The sequence below is a fragment of the Prionailurus bengalensis genome, chromosome C1 (genome assembly GCF_016509475.1).
Source record: "Prionailurus bengalensis isolate Pbe53 chromosome C1, Fcat_Pben_1.1_paternal_pri, whole genome shotgun sequence".
Lineage (NCBI taxonomy): Eukaryota > Metazoa > Chordata > Mammalia > Carnivora > Felidae > Prionailurus > Prionailurus bengalensis.
The window spans coordinates 124,114,234-124,140,077 of record NC_057345.1 but is presented as its reverse complement, the minus strand read 5'-3'; the positions used below and the strand labels follow the sequence as shown (position 1 = coordinate 124,140,077).

At 35.4% G+C, this 25,844-nt stretch overlaps 1 protein-coding gene across 1 annotated transcript in view; it reads left to right on the top strand.

Annotated features, from left to right (window-relative positions):
- Nucleotides 1–25,844, top strand: part of ACTR3 (actin related protein 3) — a 67,140-nt gene that overhangs the window by 17,416 nt on the left and 23,880 nt on the right. The window contains exons 2-4 of the mRNA XM_043576605.1: nucleotides 11,166–11,221; nucleotides 15,191–15,315; nucleotides 22,546–22,656. Coding sequence (XP_043432540.1) covers nucleotides 11,166–11,221; nucleotides 15,191–15,315; nucleotides 22,546–22,656 — 292 coding nt within the window. The remainder of the gene's footprint in view (nucleotides 1–11,165; nucleotides 11,222–15,190; nucleotides 15,316–22,545; nucleotides 22,657–25,844) is intronic.

Genomic DNA, 25,844 nt, shown 5'->3' with positions numbered 1-25,844 from the left:
GCGACTGAACCACCCTGGCATCCCTCCTTTTTGTACCTTAAGGTGGAATCTTAGGTCACTGATTATGGACATTTCTATTTTTTTCTGACATAAGCACTGTAGGAATTTTCCCTTTAAGCTTTGCTTTAGGTGCATCCCACACATGTTGATGTTTTTTATTTTAACTGTTAATCAACTTGAAGTAATTTTCCTTGCAATTTTTTCTTTGATTCACGGATTATAGGTAGAAGTGTGTTTAATTTCCAGATGTTTGGGGTTTATTTAGATATCTTATTGCTGTCGGTTTCTAATTTAATTCTTTTTTAGTCAGATAACATGTATTTATGATTTTAATCTTTTACATTTATTGAGATTTGTTTTTTATGGCTTAGTATCTGGTCTGGGTCAGGGATTGGCACACTTCTATAAAAGACCAAATAGTAAATATTTTAGGCTTTGTGGGCCACATATGGTCTTTGTTTTAGGCTTTGTGGGTCAGGCATGGTCCTTGCTGCTGCTTTCCTCTCCTCCCTTTTCACTTCCCTTCCTCCTCCTAAAATGTAAAAAAATAAAAGAAAATTAAAAAAATTTAAATATAAAAAGAATTTTAAACTCACGAGTGATACCAAAACATCAATAGTCTGAATTTTGTTTTGGGGCCATAGTTTGCCCATCCGTGGTCAAAATGAATGCATCATGTGTACTTAGAATTCATATTCTGCACTTCTTGAGTATATCAATTAGATCAAAATGGTTATTAACGTTGATCCTGTATGCCTTTACTGAGTTTTTGGTGTGTGTGTGTGTGTGTGTGTGTGTGTGTGTGTGTGTGTGTGTGTGATTTTATCCATTACTGAGAGGTGACAAAATTTCCTGCTGTAAGAGTTGAATAGTCTCAGCATTTAATTATGACACATTTCAAGCATGTTGAAACTGTTAATAGGCACATACACATTTAAGACTGTTAGGTCTTGATGAATTTACCCTTTTATTATTATAAAATTACTCTCTCATATTACTCTTTTTAAAAAAAATTTTTTTTAAATTTATTTTTGAGAGTGAGTGAATGGGGGAGGGGCAGAGAAAGAGAGAGAGGGGGAGACCGAGAATCCCAAGCAGACTCTGTGCTGTCAGCGCAGAGTCTGACCTGAAGCTCTGACTCACAAACTTGAGATCATGAACTGAGCCAAGATCAAGAGTTAGACGCTTAATCGACTGAGCCACCCAGGCACCCCTCATATTACTCTTTTTCTTAAAGAATGGTTTTATCACATATGAATATAGCCACTCCAGCCTTCTTATACTTGCTTTTTGCTTTCCATCCATTTTTTTTTCATTCTGTCTTTATAAAGTGCATATCATGCAGACAACATATAGTTGGGACTTGCATTTTTATTAAAAAAATTTTTTAATCTGTCCCTCTTAATTGGAGAGTTTTGTCTGTTACGTTTAATGTAATAATGGATATGGTTGGATTTAGGTATACTGTTTTATTTATTAAAAAAAATTTGTTGTTCCTGTTGTGCTTTCCTCTTTTCTGTCTTTCAAATTATTTGAATATTGTTTGGAATTCCATTTTAATTTACCTTTGGCTTTTTAACTATACTCTTGGCATTTTTTTTTTTAACAATTGCTTTAGGGATTACAATATGTGTCTTCAAGAAAACTCACTACTCACTGTTTCTTTGGAGTTAATTAAAACTTCACGTAAGGAGTAGAGATCTTGCATTTCAGGAGATCTGTTAAGTCTTGCCTGCTGCTCCCCTTACTTCACTGTCCTTTTATGCTAAAGTTGTCATAGGTATTACATCTATGTACTGTATAACCCCACAAGATAATCAGATTTTTGCTTTAGTTATAAGTGTGTTCAAAAACTAAGTATAAAAAATAGTCTTTTATATTTACCTGTTTATAATTTCTGATTTTCTTTATTATACTTCACTATCCCCTCTAGTTTCCCGTTTCCTTTGGATTGAAGAACTTTCTTTAGCCCATGTTTGATGGCAGTGAGTTTCTTCTATTTGAAAAATGTTTTCATTTCACTTTCATTGTCGAAGGATATTTTGGCTCCTGTACATTCCTGGGCTGACTGTTTTCCCATTCTCTCCAGACTTTAAAAATGTTGTTTACTGTCTTCTAGCCTTCATCACTCCTCATAAGAAGGTGGTAGTAATTTGAATTTTGTTTCCGGTTAATGGGTATTTTTCCTCTGGCTGCTTTCAGTATTTTTTCTTTATCTTTGATTTTTAGTTTGATTGTAATGTGACTAAGTATGGTTTCTTTCTGTTTATTCTGCTTGGGTTTTCTTGAGCCTGTCACATCTATGTGTTGCTGTCTTTCACTAAATTGCTAAAGTTTTCAGTCATTACTCCTTCAAAAAGTATTTTACTATCTGGTGTGTTCTCCACCTGAGACTTCAGTATATGACCTTTTTCGTATTTTCTCCCAAGTTTCTTAGACTCTTTTTTCTTCATGTCTCTTCTTAATATCCCCCCTCCCCCAATTTCAGATTAGGTAATTTCTACTCATCTGCCTTCAGGTTCACTAATTATTACCTCTGTTACCTGTTTTCTGTTTTTTAGCTCATCCGTGATTTTTTTTTTTTTAAATATCTGGTATTTCTTTGTTCAATTCTAGAATTTCCATTTGTTTTTTTATATAGTTTTAGAGTTGCTGGTGATACTTGTTATTCATCATTATAAGTGCACTTTTCTGTATTTAATTGTGATAGTCATAGCTGTTTTCCTGTCTTTATCTGATAATTCCAGTATTTGGGTCATTTTGTCTTCTGTTGAACACTTTTCCTTGGAGAGTGGGTTACACTTTTTTTTTTTTTTTAATTTTTTTTTTTCAACGTTTTTTTATTTATTTTTGGGACAGAGAGAGACAGAGCATGAACGGGGGTGGGGCAGAGAGAGAGGGAGGCACAGAATCGGAAACAGGCTCCAGGCTCGGAGCCATCAGCCCAGAGCCTGATGCGGGGCTCGAACTCACGGACCGCGAGATCATGACCTGGCTGAAGTCGGATGCTTAACCGACTGCGCCACCCAGGCGCCCCAGGGGTTACACTTTTAAATTCTTTATGTGTGGAGTAATTTTGGTTTGTATGATTATATTGCTCTTGTTTATTTTCTTGTTGATGAACGTATGTTTTGCTTCCAGTTTGGGGACACTGAATAATGCTGTTTTGAACGAATGTGGACACATGTTTTTATTTTTCTTGGGTATGTACGTAGAAGTAGAATTGCTGGGTCATATGGTAAGTGAATGTTTAAGTGTTTTTGAAAAAAATTTTTTTTTTAAACGTTTATTTATTTTTGAGACAGAGAGACAGAGCATGAACGGGGGAGGGTCAGAGAGAAAGAGGGAGACACAGAATCCGAAACAGGCTCCAGGCTCTGAGCAGTCAGCACAGAGCCCGACACGGGGCTTGAACTCATGACCGTGAGTTCATGACCTGAGCTGAAGTCGGACGCTTAACCGACTGAGCCACCCAGGCACCCCGAATGTTTAAGTGTTTTTAAAATAACTGTGTCATTTTGGATTCCAACTGTGAATGTATGAGCATTATCTCAGTGCACTTTTTTTTTTTTTTTTTTTTTTTTTTTGGGACAGAGAGAGACAGAGCATGAACGGGGGAGGGGCAGAGAGAGAGGGAGACACAGAATCAGAAACAGGCTCCAGGCTCCGAGCCATCAGCCCAGAGCTTGACGCGGGGCTCGAACTCACGGACCGCGAGATCGTGACCTGGCTGAAGTCGGACGCTTAACCGACTGCGCCACCCAGGCGCCCCTCAGTGCACTTTTAATCTGCTTTTTTTTTTAACTTCAAGGAGTTGAGCACCTTTCTGTTTATAGCTATTTCTTTTTCTTGTTTTGCCTTTCCTTCTTCCTTTTATTTTTTTATTTTTTTGCCTTCTTCCTTTCTTTGCTCTTTTCCTCTTTATTTCCCTCTCTCCCTCATCATCACCTTGTAGGTATCTTGTATGTTTCAAGGAGATTGTTTGTCTTCAAGTGCAGACAATTTTTCTCTGTTAGTAATTTTTCTTGTGGCTACTTTTGATACGTTTTTTTGAAGAAGTTTTTAATTTTACATAGTTGAAGTATTAATTTTTTTTTTAGTGTCTAGATTTTAAATTATAGTTAGAAAACCGCTTCTACTCCATGGTTATAAAGAAATTGTCCTGCTTTCTTTTAAAACTTATATCTTAATTTTTCTTCCCTTTTAATCTTTGATGCATTTAGATTTATATTTAACATATACAGTATGTATCCAACTTGAATTTTTTTTCTGGGCAGCTACAAAATTTAGTTTTTTTTATTTTAAATTGTGGTAAAATATACACAACATAAATACCTTGTTAAGTGTAAAGTCTAGTGGCATTAAGTATATTCACATTGTTGTGCAGCTATCACTACCATCCATCTTCAGAACTTACTCATCTTCCCAAACTGGAACTCTATACCCATAAAACAATAACAGCCCCTACCCTACCTGCATTACTGGCATGTCCTACTTTCTGTCTGTAAATTTGACTCTTCTAGGTACCTCATATAAGTGGAATCGTACAATATTTGATCTTTTGTGATTGGCTTATTTCACTATGGATGATCTCTAGGTTCTTCCATATTGTATCATGTGTCAGAATATTCTTTCTTTTTAAGGCTAATATTCTGTGGTGTGTATATACATTTTGTTTACCCTTTCACAGTGGACAGTTAAGTTGATTCCACCTTTTGGCTTATATGCATAATGTTGCTCTGAACATGGGTCTGCAAACCCTTGCTTTTTCTTTTGGGTGTATACCCAGAAATGGCATTGCAGGATCACATGGTAATTCTGTGTTTAATTTTTTGAAGAATTGTCATATTGTTTTCCGTAGCACCTGTACCATTTATATTACTACCAGTACAAGGTTCCAGTGTCTGCACTTTGTCACTAACATTTGTCATTTTCTTTTTGTTTTCTGGTAATAGCCAATGTAATGGGTATGAAGTAGCATCTCATTTTGATTTACACGTCCTTAGTTATTAATGATGTTGAACATCTTTTCATGTGCTTATTGGTCTTTTGTACATTTTTTTAAGAGAAATGTCTATTATGTGTTTTACTCAGTTTTAATTGTATTGTTTGTTTTGTTGTTGAGTTCTTCACTATATATATATATATATATATATATATATATATATAGCGTATATATATCCAGAATATATGTGTACATATGTAGTGTATAATATCCAGAATATATATATCCATAGAAAATACATATATGTATATGTGTGTGTATGTACACACACATATACACACACATATATATGTATATTCTGGATGATGAAGATCTTCCTCCACTTAACATTGAGCTTACGTCTGGATAAACCCATCATTAGTTGAAAATATCCTAAGTCACAAAGGTATTTAATACATCTAACGTACCAAACATCATATAGCCTAGCCTACTTTAAATGTGCTTGGAAAGTTTACATTAGCCTACATTTGGGCAAAATCATATAATAAAATGCCTATTTTATAATAAAGTAGTATGTAATATATTGACTGTAGTACTACAAGTAAAAAACAATGGTTGTATGGGTACAGAGTAATTGTAAGTGTATTGGTTGTTAGCCCTTGTGATCACATTGGCTTACTGGGAGCTGAGGCTCACTGCTGTTGCCCAGCATGACCAGAGGTCTTATACAGCATATCGCTAGTCCAGGAAACGATCAAAATTCAAAGTACAGTTTTACTGAATGCATTATCACTTTTGCACCATTGTAAAGTCAGAAAATTGTGAGTCGAATCATTCTAAATTGGGCACTATGTGTATATGATTTGCAGCTGTTTTCTCCCATTCCATGGGTGCCTTTGTCCTGAACTGATAGTGCCCTTTGGTGCCAAAAAGTTGCTAATTTTGATGATGTCTAATTTATTTCCTTGTTGTTACCTGTGCTTTTAGCATCACATCCAATAAGTCATTGCTAAATCCAGTGTCATGAAGCTTTTCCGCTGTGTTTTTCTCTAAGAGTTTTAGTATATGTGCTGCTGAAGAGAGCACTTCCTCTAAGAGTTTTATAGTTTTAGCTCTTACATGTAGGTCTTTGATCCATTTTTTTAAATGTTTATTTTTCAGAGAGAGAGAGAGAGAGGCAGAGAGAGAGGGGCAGAGAGAGAGGGAGACACTATCTGAAGCAGGCTCCAGGTTCTGAGCTGTCAGCACAGAGCCTGATGAGCCTCAAACCCATGAATGGAATCCTGAGATCATGACCTGTGCTGAAGTTAGAAACTCAGCATACCAAGCCACCCAGGTGTTCCTTTTTGATCCTTTTTAAGTTAAATTTTGCATATGGTATAAGATAAAGCTCTAACTTGATTCATTTACATGTAGATAGATATCCACTTTTCCCAGCACCATTTGTTGAAAAGACTATCCTCTCCCCAATTGAATGGTTATGGCACCCTTTTCAAAAAACATTTGACCTTTTTTGGGAGGTTTTATTTCTGAGTTCTGTTCTATTCCATTAGTCTATATAGTTTGTGTGTACCTCACCGCCTCATTGTTTTGGTTACTTTAGCTTTGTAGTAAAGCTTTGAAATCAGGAAGTGTTGAGATCTCCAACTTTGTTCTTTTTCAGGATTGTTGATGGTCCCTTGAGATTCCATGTGAATTTAGGATTTTTTTCTATTAATGCAAAAACAAAAAAACATTCTTGAGATTTTGATAAGGATTGCATGAATCTGTAGATTGATTTGAATAAATCCCTTGCAAATATAAAGATTTGTCCCAGGTCTGAATCTTACATTAAGTGATGTTCTCCAACTGGCAAATTTAAGAGAAAGCCAAGCTGTTTAATTCCATGTTTAAAACTTAAAGGGAGGAAATGTTAGCAAAGTGTCTACTAGCTGTCTGAAGGAAGAGTTTCTGCTTGAAGGCAACTTGGATTTTGGTGTGTGTGTGTGCACGCACTTCTTTATAGATTTATTGTATAATCTGGTTAAGTATTGTGTTCCTGAGTTGCTTAATTATATAAAACACTTTTTTGAACACCCAAAGGAACTTAGTAGAAAATTGCAAGGGCTGTGGAAAAATAAAGTATACCGACAGAATCTATGAATTTAAAACAAAAATTCATTTTGGAAGAGTGAAGCTAAAAATGTTTCACTGTGATCTTTGGTTAGTATTTTAACAATAAAAAAGAACATTGTTGTAACAAGGAGAGGAACATGTATGCATGGTTTGAGAAAGTCTTAATATGAAAAAGTTTGATTTGAAATCTATTTGCTTTATTACACAAAATTTGAATTTTGCATGTGTCAATGAAAGCAAAGAACTTTTAGTTTAAATACAGTGAACACATCCTTAAATTATAATTTAAAGAGTTCGAGTTAACAAATGCCATTAATTGTGAGAAAGGAGTTTCTTTTAGAGAAAAAGTAAGAAAAACTTTTCTGTCATTTACTTGTACAGTTTATTCTCTGTGGTGACTATCAAGAATTTTGAGAAGTCATCATAAAAATGTCTTAATCAAATCAGCCATTTCAAGTATAAAAGCTGATAAATTAAGTTAGGTTAATCGAGGCTACTTTATATTTGAAAAGCTTTAATTTGAAACTTATAAACAAATTTATTACTTAATATCTGTACTAATAATTTATATTCTTTTTGTTATATTTATGTTGAGAAAGTTTAAATGAATGTTAAAAACAAATCTCTTATAGCTATACCCAAATGCCCTTCAATTCATTCCAGTATACTCTTCAAATATTAGCATATTTTGTGTGCATTGATACGTACTATTCTAACTCATCCTTTTAGACTCAGCTGACCAATTCTTTCAGATCTTCCTAGACTCTTTCCCTCTCCTCTCTCCTGCTTTCCCTATTTAAATGCTTCTCTGCTCATATAAGAACATTAAAATGTCTTTTTGGGCGGGCCTGGGTGGCTCAGTCAGTTAAACATCCGGCTCTTGATTTCAGCTCAGGTCATGATCTCTAGTTTGTGAGTTTGAGCCCAGTGTTGTGGGGTCTGCTTGGGATTCATTCATATATATTCTCTCTCTGTCTCTGTCTCTCCCCCCCCCCTTCCTCTCTCTGCTCCTCCCTTGCTTGTGTAAAATAAATAAAAGTAAATAAATAAACTTAAATAAATGGACTTTTGTGGATTTTTTGAGCAGTTTCAAAGCTGTTTTAAAAAACAACTTTTAAAGTTTGCTAATAGTATAGGAGAGTGGTTTTAAAGAGTCATATTGTTTGTTATCTAGCACTTTGCTCTCTCTCCAGTAGAGAAAATGTGACTTCAACCTAACTCAATAACTCTTTTCTAGAGTTTCGGATAAGACTTTTTCAGTTTTTTTAGATTGTATTCTGTGCCACAAGCATTTTTCTTCAAGCTACAAGCCAAATTAATTTTTAGAGGCTAAGCACATTTTAAGGTTAAAAGTAAACTAGGAGATTTCCCTTTATATTTCTTAAAAACTGGTGAAAATTGAGATACTTTTTGATGCCATTTTAGTATTTGAGATACTCGAGATATTTGAGTACCTTTGATATACTGTTTAACTTTAAATTCAGGGCAGTAGAGCATTGGTAGATGTATTTGGCTATTCTCCTACAAAAACTTAGAAAATTATTTGGCTGTGGTGTTATAGGTATAGTAGAAATGATTAAATGTTATGGTATATCCATATAGCTAATATGCTAGGTAGTTATTTTTGTGTTTGGGGGAGAGCACATTTGTTTTGATTATGTATTGACTGTTTTGTATTAGTCTGGTAAAGACTGGTTGATTAGATTCTTCTTTTGGTGTTTTTTCTGAAACTAATTTATTGCTGAATATGCTCAACTTAGGCTGTTGGATTTTGACCAGGGATGGAGTATTGATTAATCTGGTGAACTTGACAAATGGAAGTTTTCTTAAGGGAGTTTTTACTGTAATGGTTTCTACTTCAAATATCTTACTACTTTATTTGGGAGTTGGTACTTACACACAGGAAAATAACAGTTTGGCTTGTGTAACGAGTGATTGTTGAGATTGAATTTATTGAGGGAAAGGATGACTGATAATTAAAATGATCAGGAAAACTTCATGGAGGAGTCCTAAGTTGTGGTGAGAGCTTTCTGAGAGGGTGCCATGTAAACATGGATAATGTGATGGGGAAATAGCAAGTCATTGTGGAGGAAAATGAGTAACAAGTGCAGTGTGCTTTGAGCTGGGTTCATGGAAGCAAATGATGAGAGACACTTAAAATGTTTAATTGGGACTTATTGTGAAGTTCCTTAATATTCAGCTGAAGGAATCAGAATCATACAATTTTTATTTATCTGAAAGGGACTTTAGGAATTACTTAATAATGAATCATTTTATAGAAACAAGAAGAAGTTTGTACTTAATATTGTAAGCAGTAGAGCCTCATTTGAAGATACGTGAGTTAGGCAGTGATTTTTAGGGAGATTATTCTTCTTTGTAGGGGTAATAGAATTGGAAGTAAGACATTCTGTTCTATTAGGGTATTATTTATAATGACTTAAATTGCTTTGGTGACTAATGGTAAAAAAAAAGGTAGAGGGATTAGATGAAGGAATAATTAGATATTAATCTCACACTAAGTATTGTATAGTAAACTTCTAGGATGTTGTGGCTCAGACAGTTTTAGACTGTCATGTTTTGTAAGTCTTTAATAAAACATAAGTCAGCTCCATTTGTCCACTGTGGGGACAAAGTATACTGTTTGAAGGTTAGAAAAGTTTTTGTTTAGAGGCAGTGATACTTAACTTGCTGTTTGCAGGATGGCTTAGAGTTTAGCAGTTGCATTCAGCATTGAAAAGAGAGCATCTCCTGTAGTTGGAAGTGTTAACAGTGGCTCCGTGGCATGAAATGAGTTGTTCTGTCCAGAAAACGTTAGCAGTTTTATGGTTAGGGAGCCTGGTATAGTATGTCAGCGCTGTTGGGGAAGGTGGTCAGGAGCCAAATATTAGAGCTCTTTTGTATGCCTTGCAAAGAAGTTTTGTTTACTTTTTAAACGTGGACAGTGGGGAATCTTGGAAGAGGTTTTAGTCAGAGCATTATCACATTTGGAAGAGTTCATGTTTTCTCCTTACTTTTAACGAGTTAGCCTATTTGGCACTCTTAGTTCTTGAACTTAGTTTTGAACCATGTTCTCCCCAAAGAGAGCTTTTTTCCTTCTTCTTATATTAAGAAAGAAAAAAAAAAAGTTCTGCAGATATTATTAGAAGCCGGGAATCTCACAGCAATTTACCTGCCTACTATTTAGCAGTGAGTTTGAATATGAGTAGTATAAAATGTTATTACTTTGTCTTTAAAGCCTGCTCATAGTTAATAGGTTTTCATATTTAGCCAGGTATCTCCTATGTAGCCCATAACGCGCAGCTTATCAAAGCTCAGCTTTTAGTTCCTAATCATCATTGTTGTCGTTATTTTGTTATTGTAAGAATATAGGCTGAATCCACTGTGGCAAGGCATTTAAAAATTAGTTGTTTTGAATAGTAATGTATTCAAATGGTATGAAAAAATATGCAATAAAAAATCTCCTCCTCAATTCTGCCCATCACCTACCCAATTCCCTTTTCTGGAGACAACCACAGTTATTGATTTCTTTATATTCTTCCAGAGATACTCTGTGTGTCTATACAATCAAGTACATTTTATGTGTTCTTACTCCTCTCCCTTACTTTATACAAATACTGTATAGTGTATGTGAAACATTGTTCTGTACCTTGCTTTTTGTTCATTTAACAGTACGTTTTGGAAGTTGTTCCATATCAGTCCATAAAGAGCCTCTTCGATCTCTTTTTTAATAGCTGCATAATATAACATAGGATGAAGTTAGCATATTTAACTAGTTTCTCATTTCATGTTTATTTAGGTTATTTTCAGACTCTTGCTGTTATAAGCAAGATTGTGGCAAATGGCCTTGATACATGTTATTTCACATGTGTAGGATAGTCCTGTAGGATCAGTTTCTAGAAGTGGAATTTCTTGTTAAAAGCTGTGGGTATTTATAATTTTGGTATAATTTTGGAAAATAGGGATATTTACATGCATTGAAGCTATGGGATTTTGTAAATTTACCCACAATGGAATCTCACTTCATAACCAATGGAGATCTGAGAAATAAATTCGTAATTGCTATGATACTAGTGAAATCCTTAAAATTTTCTTTTTTATTTTGCAGGTATACAAAACTAGGATATGCTGGAAACACAGAACCACAGTTTATCATCCCTTCCTGTAAGTATTCTTTTAAGCCACAAGCTGATTTAAAGATCTTTTTCTTAATCGTTAAAGTAAAAGATAATTATTTCTGGCACTGTGTAAGATTTTAGTCCTTTAAAAACACAGTTTGCTAAGTGTGACCTCATTTGCACACCTCTTACCATTCATTTTAGCTGTTTAGTTCTTCATTTGCCAGATCTACCAAATGTCTCTTTTTAAAGACAAAAATGAATGAACTGAAAATCACACAATTTTCTGCTTTGAGGATATTTCTGTTAACAGTTTGTGGGTGTAACTGTTCAGTAGTGCATCCTCTATTGCACACCTATGAAGACTATTCTTTGGTGTGTGGACATGATTGCTGTTTGCCAGACTTGTGTTTATTGACGTCCCTGCTGAAAACCCATGTTTCAAAATGAGGATGGCATCTCATTTTTAGAAATGTTGACTTGAGCTGTTTTCTAATATTTTATAACCGTACTTACGTTGTTTTTGTTCTATCCTCTGTTAACTTCACTTTAGCCTGACCATCAATTTTCAGTAGTTTGTCTTTCAGTAATTATTTATTTATTAAAAAAATTTTTTTTTAATGTTTATTTTTGACAGAGAGAGAGAGAGAGAGAGACAGGGCATGAGTGGGGGAGGGGCAGAGAGAGGGAGACACAGAATCAAAAGCAGGCTCCAGGCTCCGAGCCGTCAGCACAGAGCCCGACGTGGGGCTCAATCCATGTGGGATCTCGACCCCGAGATCATGACCTGAGCCAAAGTCAGACGCTCAACTAACTGAGCCACCTAGGCGCCCCAACTTTCAGTAGTTTTTTAAAAAATACTCTTCACACTTGGTTTGTTAACACTCTTATTTGTTAGCATTGATTATGCATCTGGTTTTGAATGGACATACTTTTGTACTTTTGACTTTCAAACATATAAAGTACCCTGATCTACTTGTCCTACTGCGAAATCAAAACTTTAACAATATCAGGTGAAAAATCTTTTGAGCCATTGCTTGGTGGTGCTAACTCCTGGAGTGTCACTAGTCTTACAAAGTAATATTTGTGTGACTGTTTGAATATTTTTGTGTAGTATATTCTTATTTATGAAAATAAGGAAATGGGAAAATAAACATGCAGGAGACTAATGAAACAGGTTAGGTTTCAGATCGGTGAAGTTGAGAACATGGTAGAAATTGCCAAAAATGCAGATCTTTAGTCTCTAGTCGGCACTCATTGGTCATGAATAGGTCAGTGGTTTTGTAATTAATATGGCAAGAACAAAATTCAGTGTGAAATATGAGAAGTACATTGTTAAAATTGTAGTTAAGAGGGGAGCTTTTATATTTATATGTATACATATGTACACATACATTCATATAAATACATATATGTATCTTATTTTTTAGCTCTCCACTGACAAACCTGTTTGACTTTGTACTTGTGATACACTTTTGGTATACTTAGCTATGAATTGATTATGTAAGAACTTAGGCTTACTACCAAGAGGTACAGACTTCCAGTTATAAAATAAGTAGGTCATGGAGATGAAAACTACAGCATAGGAAATATAGTCCATAATATTCTAAATAGCATTGTATGGTCACAGATGGTCGCCACTTAGCCTGGTGAGCACTGAGTAAGGTGTAGAGTTGTTGAATGAGTATGTTACATGCCTGAAACTAGTAAACATTTTATGTTAATTATACTTCAATTAAAAGGGGAAAAAGAGAATTTAGGCTACTACCTAAATCTAATTTTTTAATACATACAATGGATTTTAGGTGACACTGATGAAATCACTCATTCATGTGACTATAGTGATCTTAGTTTGGTGGTACTATTGTCTTTTCCTTATGTTTTATTCATGCATGTTTGTTGTCTACACTGAAGGACAGGTTTGCTTTTTTTTACTCTTTCCTCGCATTTATGTATCAATATACTGATTGTTGTTTATTTCAAGAATTTGGTAACAAATATTGGCTTTATTGCCCGCTAATATGGATAATACTTTTGTGGTCTAGTACCTGACTTAGTTATATTTGAGTTTAGTGTTAGACCCTTTCGTATTTTTATATCAGTGTCCTAAGGCTGCCATAACAAAGTTCCAAAAACTGGGTGGCTTAAAACATCAGAAATTTATAGTTTTGGAGGCTAGAATTCCAAAATCAGGTTGTCAGTAGGGCCATGATCTTGCTGACAGCTCTAGGAGAAGAACCCTCTTAGCTGCTTCTTCTAGCTTCTGACGTTTGCTGACAGTGCTTGTACATGCATCACTCCAGTCACATGGCTGTCTTCTCCCGATGTGTCTTCACATTGTCTTCTCTCTGGCTGTGTCCAAATTTCCTTTTTTATAAGGACACCCACCAGTCATGTTGGATTAGGGCCCACCCCAATAATCTCTTTTCAACTCAAAAGACCCTCTTTCGAAATAAGGTCACATTCTGAGGTACTGGGGATTAAGACTTCAGCATACTTTGGGGAAGATATTCAACCTTTAAAATGCTGATTTTGTTATTTCATAATTCATAATCTTTTATAAGGTATTGTGATTAAGCATTTATTTCATGAGATTACTGATTTTCTTTTCCTTTTTTTTTTTTTTTTTTTAAATCTTAAGTGGACGTGTTGTCTTTGTTGGAGACCCATCTTTGGAACCTTAGGATCTCATCACCATTGTACCCATTCCCTATTTTGTCTCTTTGCCAAAATATGCAATTTTAGTTTTTGTTGTCTTTCTTACGAGAAGTTGTAGCGTGTTAAAAATCCATTTCTGTACTGAAAGAAGATTTTTGATTTTGGAGTTTTTTGCATCCAGTTTTAATGCAAAGTCCAGTTTTTATAATCAGATACAGCCAGTTGCCACTGATGAGCATGGATATTTGATTTGGAAAGCCTGTAGATTTGGTTCAGAGTTATTTGCATATATCTTTGTTTTTCAGGAAACTTGTAGTGAGCCATCTGGATGTCTATGGACATTATAAATAAATTACTAGAGAAGCTTTCTAACATTTTGAAGGAGTAGACTGGATTTAGACTATGTTTCCTTCAGTATTTTCTACCCATCTTATTAAGAATATAATTGTTATTAAATGAAAGTATAACAGTTGAATGCTAGATCATTTTAAGTACATGCAGATAATTATTTTGAATGAATGCTTAACTTGAAGGATTCAGAAATTTATATGTTAATTAAGAAATATATAGGTTTTAGGTCAAGAACTGTGGCTGGGTTTCTGGAATTATTTAAGGGGAATATTGTGGATTTTACTTAAATGATTTGAAATTTCCCTTTGTGGGATTAAAGTTTAATAGAACCCTGTGCCAGTGTTATATTTAAATTTTTTTTATTTTTTATTTTTGAGAGAGCGCAAGCCAGGGAGGGGAAGAGAGAGAGAGGGACAGAGGATCTGAAGCGGGCTCTGCACTGACAGCAGCTAGCCTCATGTGGGACTTGAACTCACGAACTGTGAGATCACGACCTGAGCCGAAGTTGGACTCTGAACCAACTGAGCCACCCAGGTGCCCCCAGTGTTATATTTAAATTGCCAGTCCATAATAGTGCAAATAGGAAGAAAGCTTTTGAAAAAAAATTCCCCTTTTGTTTTCCTGTTTTCATTTGTTAGTGTTTTTCATTTTTTTTCTTTCTGATTATCCATTAAGCATATGTTGACTTGGTGGGATTATAATCTTGCTCAAATCAGAATAGATTCTACATAGTTTTAAAAAATATAACTGAAACATTCCCACAACAGTACTTCTACTTACGGCTTTTACACTTGAGGCCTTGTCTCTGGATGGAAGTTGAGATTTCATTGTGTTAAATTAATTTTGTCATTGATTTCTTAAATGACCTTTGTGCTCTGCTTTGACAATTTAAGTATGTTAGGTCATGTTGTGTTTAATAATACTTTATAATGGAAGAAATATAAGTTAATATGTCTCATTTGAGAAAAGCAAATTTTCACATGTATAAATAACTTTTATTTTTAAGGTATTGCTATTAAGGAGTCAGCAAAAGTGGGTGATCAAGCTCAGAGGAGGGTGATGAAAGGTGTTGATGACCTAGACTTCTTTATTGGTGATGAAGCAATAGAAAAACCTACATATGCAACAAAGGTATATTTTTATGATTTCTATAAATAAATAATACATTTTTAAAAAATGAGTTTGCTCAGTGATTGTGCCATCTAGAATTTTACTCAATTATAGGCCTAATGCCCTCAACCACTTTAGTGTAGAAATTTCTTCTTCCTTGAAGCTCCTCCCAAACTTGCTTTGTTTTTTCCTCCTGATAGGAAAATTTTTACCCATTCAAATGAGCAGTATTTACTTTTCCGTGCCACTAGACCTCAGAGCCATTAATGTGAGTGGCTTTCTCTTACTTCCATAGTGCTGCATCTAGAGACATGTCTTTCCCATCTTCAGACTCACACTATTTCTCTCTTGAAGCTTATGTCACCTGGAAATGCCTCTCTCTTTTCCTCTTGTTCTTTTTCCTTTTCTCGTTCCTGACCCTTCTTTCTTTCCCTTTTAATTGAGGTATAATTTCTATATAGTAAAATAGGTAAGTTTTCATTTTGTAGTCTAAAAATATTTGTGATCATAATCCTAAAAGTTTAGTGTATAGAGCAAATAAATCTAGTGACCCACCTGCTTTCCTTGTACCTACTGCACACTGTTACCACCCCTGCCCACACTGAAAGGCAAACACCCTTGTGACCTTAATTTTCTTATTTTTAGATGCTGACTTTGCCTTATTTGCACATTTTTTTGCACATTTCTTCTGTACCTTTTATTCCCTTCTGATAATTTATTCACTAATGAACAATGAACAACTACTGTGTGTAAAACCCTAAGTGCTAAGAGTACAATGGTAAATAAGAAAAATGGCTTCCCTGTCTTCAAGGCTAGTATAATGTGGTGGAATGGAAGACATTGAAGAAATAATTACAAGTGTTATGAAGGTTAGAAAAAGGAAAATACAGGATGCTTTGGAAATATACATCAGGAGTAGCTTACCTGGTTTGTAGATTTTGGAAAGTCTTTAAAGAATATATCTTTTCAGCTGAGGCTTCAAGAATAAAACGAGTTAGATGAATGAATTGTGTAGCAAGATTGTTTTAGGCAGAGACTGTAACATTCAGGAAGGCTTGGAAGTATGAGGGAGCTTGGAATTGAACAACCAGTGTGCCTGAAGCATAGAGAATAAGGTGGAAAGAAGTGAGGAGGCTGGTTATATAGGCCAGGACAAGATGGTTGGAAGTATTGTTAGGCCAGACATGTTAAAGGATTTAAACTCTGTCCCATGGACAACATTAATGGGTTTCAGTAGAGGAATAATGTTAGTGACTAAAAGTACAAATATTGAAGTCTCTATGCTTACGCTGGAAATCTATGCTACTTTCTTGCTTTGTGGTATCATTCAATAACTTAAGCTTTCTGAGTTTCAGTTTCTTGATTTGTAAAATGGGAATATTTTTGGTACTTCAGGATTGTTGGAAGGTTTGATGAGATAATGCATATAAAGCAATTGTTAACAGGGTGGTGCTTTGTTCCTAACGAATGAGCACTATGTGTTAGCTGTTTTTCTTATTTGGGAACACAGCATGATTCTGGGAAGGCCATACTGTAGATGAGACAAGGAATATTAGTGATTGGACTACATTTGATGGCAGTGGGGATAGACAGAAACAGATTATGTGTGTGTGTCTCTCACACACATACTTAACTTCTGTTATGGAAAACTTCATATGTATAAAAGGAATAGAAAGGAATATAATGAACCCCCACATATCAGCTACACAAGTTTGGCAGTTATCAACCCATCACCAACCTTGTTTGATCTGTGTCTTCCCCCTCCCTCCGATTATTTTAAGGTAAATCTCACATATTGTTTCACCTACAAATACTTCTCTCTTAAAGACTTTTAAAAATATAAATATCACACCTAAATACAGTGTGCACTTTGTTAATAATATCTGAAATCTAATAAGTACTCACATTTCCCTGGTTATTTCTTATCTTGGTTAATTTGTTTGAATCGAGTTTTAAACAAGGTCTACTCCTTTGATTTGGTTGACAGGTTGCTTAGGTCTGGGGTTCTTTTCTGTGTGTGTGTGTGTGTGTGTGTGTGTGTGTGTGTGAGAGAGAGAGAGAGAGAGAGAGAGAGAGAGAAAGTGAGTTCTTCTTTCCTTTATGGAAAAATTTTGGTTATTTGTCTTGTTAAATGTCCCACTTTGTGGATTCTGATGATTACATTCTTCTGTCACTTAACATGATCCTCTGTTTTCTATGTTTACTTCTTTGTTGTAAAGTATTAAATATAGAAGTGTGATTAGATGTGTGTAAGTTATGTGGTTGTGTGTGTGTGTGTGTGTGTGTGTGTGTGTGTGTGTGTGTTTGGTTTTTTGTTTTGTTTTTTTTTGCCAAGAATAAAAACGTGGATACCTAAGGAGTAGTAGGGAATGATTAACAAGATATTGGTGGTAAACAGTACTTGAGGATAGTTCCCAGCTCCTGGATAGTCTTCGTGCCCTTTATTTCTTGAGATTGAGACTATTTGAGGAGAAACACTTTGGACTGGGGTGGTTTAGGGAGGAGAAGGTAAGTTTAGTTTTGCATGTGTTGTGTTTGAGGTGCCTGAGAAACATCTTATACATTGTTAGGCAGTCAGGTACTTGGCTTTTGGAGCTCAAAAACATGATAGCTAGAGACAGATGTTTGGAAAGTATCTACTCTAGAAAGGATGAGATTACTTAGGGGAGTGTACTTGGGAAGAGGCCCAGGATGTACCATTTAGATGTGTATAGAAGAGGGAAAGCCTACAAAGGAGACCGAGAAGCTGTGGTTCGAGAGACTGGGCTAGATAGGAAGGAATATAAACAGTGTGGAATGCTGCCAAGGTATCAAATAAGCTAGAGCCCATATATTATTTACTGTCGTTAGCTACAGGGATGTCATTTGTAACCTTAAGAATAGTTTTAGAAGAGTGAGAACCCAGTGAGGCTGGGTTCAGGTAGGTTGGATTGTGAATATTAGGCCAGGAAAAAATGACAGTAATAATTCATTGGGGTTTGTCTGTGATTGGGAGCCAGAGATAGATGAATAGACAAGTTGTGGGACTAAGAAGAGATGTTTAAATGCTAATGTGAAAGAGCCATTAGAAAAAGATGTAAGTAACAGGAAAGATGTAGTCTAATCCAGGTGACTAAGAAAGATAGGGATGGCATCCAGAGCACAGATGATGTAATTGATATGGGTGGGGTTTTTTTTTGGGGGGGGGGGTCTCTTCACTTACAAAAAAGTGAAAGAGAAACAAGGGTCAGTATGGAATCAGTTTTATGGATTTGGTGGAAGGAGGTTGGATTCCTGACTTGGCTTCTGCCTTCTCTGTGAATGAAGTACATGGTGACATCATCTCTGCTGCCCAGGGAGTTGGGGAAGAATACATGAGTGATAGATAGGGAGAACATTTAAAATTATCATTGTGTGTTTCCGATTCTGTGTCTCCCTCTCTCTCTGCCCCTCCCCCGTTCATGCTCTGTCTCTCTCTGTCCCAAAAATAAATAAAAACGTTGGAAAAAAAAATTAAAAAAAAAAAAGGGGGGGGGCGCCTGGGTGGCGCAGTCGGTTAAGTGTCCGACTTCAGCCAGGTCACGATCTCGCGGTCCGTGAGTTCGAGCCCCGCGTCAGGCTCTGGGCTGATGGCTCGGAGCCTGGAGCCTGTTTCCGATTCTGTGTTTCCCTCTCTCTCTGCCCCTCCCCCGTTCATGCTCTGTCTCTCTCTGTCCCAAAAATAAATAAAAACGTTGGAAAAAAAATTTATAAAATTATCATTGTGAAGAGTGAAGATGAACAGAGTAGGGAAACAAAGGCTTGCCAGGCAAAGTTAGGTATAGAATTGAGAATGCAATTATGAATACTTAGTTTTATCCACCTAGTTATGTATGTGTCTTCAGTATAGTCAGCATTCTGGGTATAGGCACATTTAGCAAAGGGTTACGCTAGGTTAGGTTTTGATAGATGGAATGACAAAAGGAAATATGAGTAGTCAAAGTGATGGGGCATAAAATCTAAACCGTGTGTGTGTGTGTGTGTGTGTGTGTGTGTGTGTGCGCGTGTGTGTGTATTTGGGGAGGTTTGATAACTAGGGAATAATTACCAGAGCCAGTGAACTACAAGTCTTATTGTGATGAGCAATATAGTGGGCTGCTGGAGTATTCCAGAAGAGGTTATGATCAGAGAGGGATATACTTGGATTCCAGGAATTTAGAGATGATAGTGATACCAAGATCTAAACTGTAGCCAGAATGGAAAATAAATCTTTGAAGGTGATGAAGTCAGTGAGCTAAGAGGCCAGAGTTTCTCTGCACTGATTCTGTTCTCTTAAACACATTTTCAGCACATTTTCTTAAACACATTTTCAAATGCTACAAACAAACCAAAACAATAAAACTTCTCTCAGTCTTTATTCCTACTCCTTTTCCTCAGCCTTTTAGAGCTATCATTTTCCTCATTTTCCTCTTTCCTTTTAAAACCAAACTTCTTATTTAGTCTCATTATTTGAATGCAGATTATTGTTAAACTGTTTGTTAATCCATTAGTATATAATAATCTTTATCCTTCTTAGTTTGTCTGTCAACAGGATAGCTCTGATAATTCTCTTCCTAATATAGACTTTTCTATTTTGTTCTTACTTCCCCCGCCTTTGCCTCTAATCAAATGTGTTATTTCCCATGTGCTTTCCCTGATTCTTATCTATCTATTTATCTATCTATCTATCTATCTATCTACTTAAAAATATTTGTTTTTGAGAGAGGGACAGAGTATGAGCGGGGGAGGGGCAGAGAAAGAGGGAGACACAGAATCCGAAGCAGATTCTAGGCTCTGAGCTGTCAGCACAGAGTCCGACATGTGGGGCCCCAACCCATGGACTGCAAGACCATGACCTGAGCTGAAGTTGGAAGCTTATCTGACTGAGCCACCCAAGCTCCCCTCTTATCTAGGTGATCTCATGCACTTCATTCCCTATGACTACAGCCTAGATCTCTGCTTCCAATTCCTTGACCGTTACATTTCCAACTACCTGGCTCTCAAGTTTAATATATCCAAAACAAAATTCATTACATATATATTCTACCCTTGCTTATTCCAAGACAATACAGAACACAACTTTTGTATCTTGATTAATAGACCCTCTCCAATCTGACTTCAGAACGGAAACTTGTTGATACATTTGAGTTTGTTCTCATTCTTATTGACAGAAATCTTCAGTATGGCCTAACATCATCCATACCACAATTGGGGCTCTTATTCTTTCTTGCTTGATTCTTTTAAGATGAATTTCAGCTTTCCCAATGCTGCACTAATGATGTTTCTGAAAATCAAAGCTGTTCTTGTCATTGCGCTGCTTAAAAATTGCCACTGATGAACTATTTCTTATAGAATAAAACACAAATACATGGTAAGTAAATGCAGTTTTTGAGAATCTGGTATCCTTCATCTAGAACTGATTTATCTCTTTATACTTCCTCTCCCCAAGCCTTTTGATAACTGCAGTGTTTGTATATTATGTAGTGTTTGTATATATCTTTTCTATTCTGTCTACATGTTTTCCCTCTGCCTCCCAAAAAACAGTATTGACAAGGTTGCTCCTTTAAGACCCAGCTTAGATTATGACTTCAGTCATAAAGGAATAGGAGGAGCCTTTCTGTTTTCCTTCAGAAGCCAAGTTGGTCACCTTGTGCTAGATACTTTATTTCTTTAAGATCTTACAGTGTATTATTTGTATCTGTTTCTTTCATTAGGCTGAACTTGTGGGCAGGATGGTCATGTCCTCAGCATTTTTGCCAGTGGTTCACATTAGGTGCATAATAATACTTGACTAATAAATGAATAAGCTCTTAGAACATTGAAATATGTAAACTTCCAGTAATGTTATAAGGTGAATGATGTAGTACATTCATTTCCCTTCCCTAAAGCAAACTGAAGAGTATTTCTTTTATTTCAAATTTTAATTTAAGTTCTAGTAGAAGTCATTTTATAAGTATAATGACTAAAAAAAGTATCTAAAGTGCTGGAGTGAGATGTGAACATAAGGGATTAATAGCTAAGAGGTTTAATGATTAAGTAAATAACTATGGGATGTTTACTTGTTCATACAATAGTTCAGCCTTAGGTATTGAGTGCGTACTGTGTACATGGAACTGTTTGTTTATTTTTTTGTTTCCTTTCTGTTATGTGTATTTTTAAAGTTTTTTGCCTAAAATTTTAATTTGCTTAAGAAATTCCTTATATATTTATAACACTAATCTTTTGTTATATATGTTGTGGAACTATTATTGCAGAGGTTCACAAACTTTCTCGGTGCTCTCAGTGTCTCAGTAAGATTTTTTACTGTGCCACCCACCACCTAGACAAAAAGAAATACCCAGCAGTTGTGTTTATTAAGTAGCTAGTGCTAAGCAGCTAGTAGCCATTTGAAAAAAATAAGACACTATTCAAAAGGAAAATATTTTTATTTAATTGTCAAATAATCACAGTTAACTGTTATGATGCATGTGCTTGTTAGGCACTTCACAACTTTTCATTGCCACCCTCATTTCTTATTTGGGGGGAGGTACTGGTTTTTATAATGGCAACTGCTGGCAACCCAGCTTCTCAAAGAAGTGATATTACTGAAAGGAATATAGAATGATCTAATGTTGAAACCAAACTGCCTTGAACTAGTAGATAAGCAGTGTCAAACTGATTTTGAGTATCACTGTATTTCCCTGGAAAATTTTAAATATGTTGTGGTGTCTTTGTGAATTTGCAGCAGTACCCTCGGACTCTGTTTTAAAGCATGGTTCTGTACAAATATCTATAACTTTTTAAATAAAATTTAACATGCTTCATTTATGATTATGCTGGCTTTATACATACCAGCTGTGTTATATATATTAGGCACACAACAAATATTTGTGAAAGAGCTAACAAATTATAAATTAAGGAAACTTTAATCAACTATACTATCCACAGACTTTAGTTTTAATGGGTTATTTTCCCATTATTACAAGATTTTCAGAAATTGAGAAAGACCAGTACAGTGAACTTTTATCTAGATGTAAGAGTTTTTAGCATTTGATATATTTGCGTTATTTTAATTGAACCATCTAAAAATAGGTTGTAGCAATAATTTCATTGATCTCTAAATAGTTAAGTTTGTGTCTCCTAAGCATGATCTACATACACTCATTAAATCACACCTAAAAATTTCTGTCCTGATTTAATATTAACTTTTTTGGGTAGTTATATTTACTTTTGATATTAATACGATTTCATTTGTTTTGTGTTTCATTTTAATAGTGGCCAATTCGCCATGGTATAGTTGAAGATTGGGACTTGATGGAAAGGTTTATGGAACAGGTGATCTTTAAATATTTAAGGGCAGAACCAGAAGACCATTATTTTCTTTTGGTAAGTACAAATTGTAATTTCATCAGGGATATTTTTGAAAAATGCTGAGAATGTTTTCATCACATCTGTACTCAGTAGGGCATAGTTTCTTATTACGTTGCCATATACCTAAGAGACTTTGTTATAAAGTTGTATGGTCTTTAAGATTATCTAATTCTGAGTTCCACTAGAGTTGTAATATGTTGAGACACCAAGGGTTAGGTGCTTTACAAAGTTTTCATAATTAATATTTAATTCTTACAGTAGGAACTGTAAGTAAGGTTCAAAACAAATTAGAAATAAGGCACTTTGCTTTTGTTCTTTTCTTTTTAGAGTGTGTGTGCGTGTGCAAGCAGGGGAAGAGGGGTGGGGGCGGGGGAGAGAATCTTGAGAATCCTAAGCAGGTTCGACATGGGGGCTCCATTCCACGACCTGAGCCGAGGTAAAGAGTCAGATGCTTAACTGACTGAGCCACCCAGGCACCTCACTTTGTTTTTTTTAAATAACTAGTCTGATTATTATTTATTAATAATTCTTGACAACAGAAATACAATATAATTTACTTTTAAACTTTTTTCTTATTTTTATCAGTGCAACACATGTTTTTAGCTTAAAAAATCAAGTGGTATAAGATTTAAAATAAAAAGATAGTATTCTCCTTCCTCACCTTTCCCAGTCTTTGATTCATGTTCTCTTGAGACAAACACTTTAAATTTTTAAGAGTTTTTTTGTGTGTGTGTGCTAGTTATCACATAAATTTAAACATGTTTTCTATTTCTTGTTTATTTGAATATTGGACACTACCTACTAACTACCTAGTAGGAAAGATGAGGCTTTTATTCTTTTCCTCTTATCCCCCTTCTGTTAACACAAAGTCCCTATCTTCTCCCCCTCCCTGCAGTGTGGTTATATCATAATTTTTGGTAAATCAGTATTCTGTATTTTACTATGGTAGTTTGTGAATATTGTTTATGGGTAGACCATAAACAAAGTTGAAAGAGCTTTACAATAAATATCCACATGTACACAACCTAGACTCAAGTATTAATTTTTTTACAATTGCTTTATGATAGCTATTAGGTTATCCATCATTCCATCTTATTATTTATTTATTTATTTAAGTTGATTTATTTTGAGAGAGAGTGAGCATGTGTGTGGATGCAGAGAGAAAGGAAGAGACAGGAAATCCCAAGAAGGCTCCACACCATCAGCACAGAGCCCAGTGTGGGGATCCAACCCATGAACCGTGAGATCATGACCGGAGCCGAAATCAAGAGTTGGATGCTTAACTGACTGAACCACTCAAGCGCCCCAATTTTATATTTGTAATTACTTCACAATGAGTTGTAGATGGAGTAATTTCACCCCTAAGTACATTAGCATGCATATCATCAAATACAGTTCATTATTTGTTTACAGTTCTTTTATATAACATTCACATGCTGTCAAATGCACAAATCTTAATTCTACCATTCAGTGTATATTGACCAGGCATTGGCAGACTTTCTCTGAATAACTTGCAGCTACTCAGCTCTGTTGTTGTAGCAGGAAAGCAGTGTCAGAAAATACTTATATGAATGGGTATGGCTGTGTTCCAATAAAATTGAATTTACAGAAACAAGTGGTGGGATGGATTTGTCTTACAGGATACATGATGTAGTTTACCCATTGTCTGGTTTTGACAGATGCATACATCTGTGTAACCTAAACCCTTACCAAGATATGGAACATTACTATCAGCCTGGAAAGTTTTCTGATGCCCTTTCCTGATTATTTCCTGTCCCTCTTCCCTGGAGGCAACCACTGTTCTGATTTTTTCCAGCACAGATTGGTTTCGCTTATATTTGAGTTTTGTATAAATGGAATTTTACAAGATGTGCTCTTTGGTTAAGACTTAATTCAGCATAATCTTTTTTTTAAGCTAATTAATTAATTATTATTATTATTTTTTTACATTTTATTTATTTTTGATAGAGACAGAGCACAAGTGGGGGAGGGGCAGGCAGAGAGGGAGACACAGGATACGAAGCAGGCTCCAGGCTCCGAGCCATCTGCACAGAGCCTGATGTGGAGCTCTGACTCACAAACCACCAGATCATGACCAGATCCGAAGTTGGACATTTAACTGACTGAGCCACCCAGGCGCCCCCAGCATAATCTTTGAGATTCATCCACATTGTTGTAAATACCAGTAGTTTGTTGTTGGATCATATTCTATTGTATGAATGTGCCTTACTATCCATTTTCTTATTGATGATTACCTGGGCTGTTTCCAGTTTTTGATTATTATGCATATTTTGGTTATTGTGAACTTTCTTTTTAAGTGTGTATTTTGAGAAAGAGAGTGAGCGTGTGTGAAAGAGCAGGGGAGGGGCAGAGAGAGAGGGAGAGAGAGAATCCCAAGCAGGATCTGTGCTCAGCAGAGCTGGACATGAGTTTATGACCTGAGCTGAAATCAAAAGTCAGAAGCTCAACCTACTGAACCACCCAACTGTCACTGCGAACATTCTTATACAAGTCTTTTTGTGGACATGTTTTCATTTGTCTTGTGCAAATACCTAGATATGGAATTGCTGTGTCATAGGGTACATGCATGATTGGTTTTATAGGAAACTTTCAGAACTTTTTCCAAGGGGTTCTACCTTTTTGCACACCCACCAGCAATGTGTTAGCAATCTGGTTGTTCTACATTCTATCCAACATTTGGTGTCAGTCTTTTTAATTTTAGCCGTTCTGGTGGGTGTGTAAGAGTTCTCATTTTGGTTTTAATTTGCATTTTCTGATGACTAATGATGTTGAGTACTTTTTCATGTGCTTATTAGCTATTTGTATATTTTCCTTGGGAGATCTTCTGATTATATTTTATTTTATATAGAACTTCTGTTTTTCTTGGAGTTTATAATTTAACTGCCTTGGTTTTTTTTTTAGTGTGCTTAATTTCCTATGTACCTGTCTCTAAATTATCTCCAAATCCTTGAACATGTTCCAAAACTCCTAAATAAGTTTAATCATATCAAGTAGTTTAGCTATTAAAGGGTTTACATGTGTAAAAAGTCTACTCTTAGTCGACCTTTTTCTTTAAAAACTTTATAGTGTTTTTTTTAAATTAACAAAAAGATTTAATTTGCAATGAATTTGAATTTTATCCATCTTTCTCTTTGTAATATGTGTTCTTGAAATTTAAGGAATCATTCTTACCTCAAGATCAA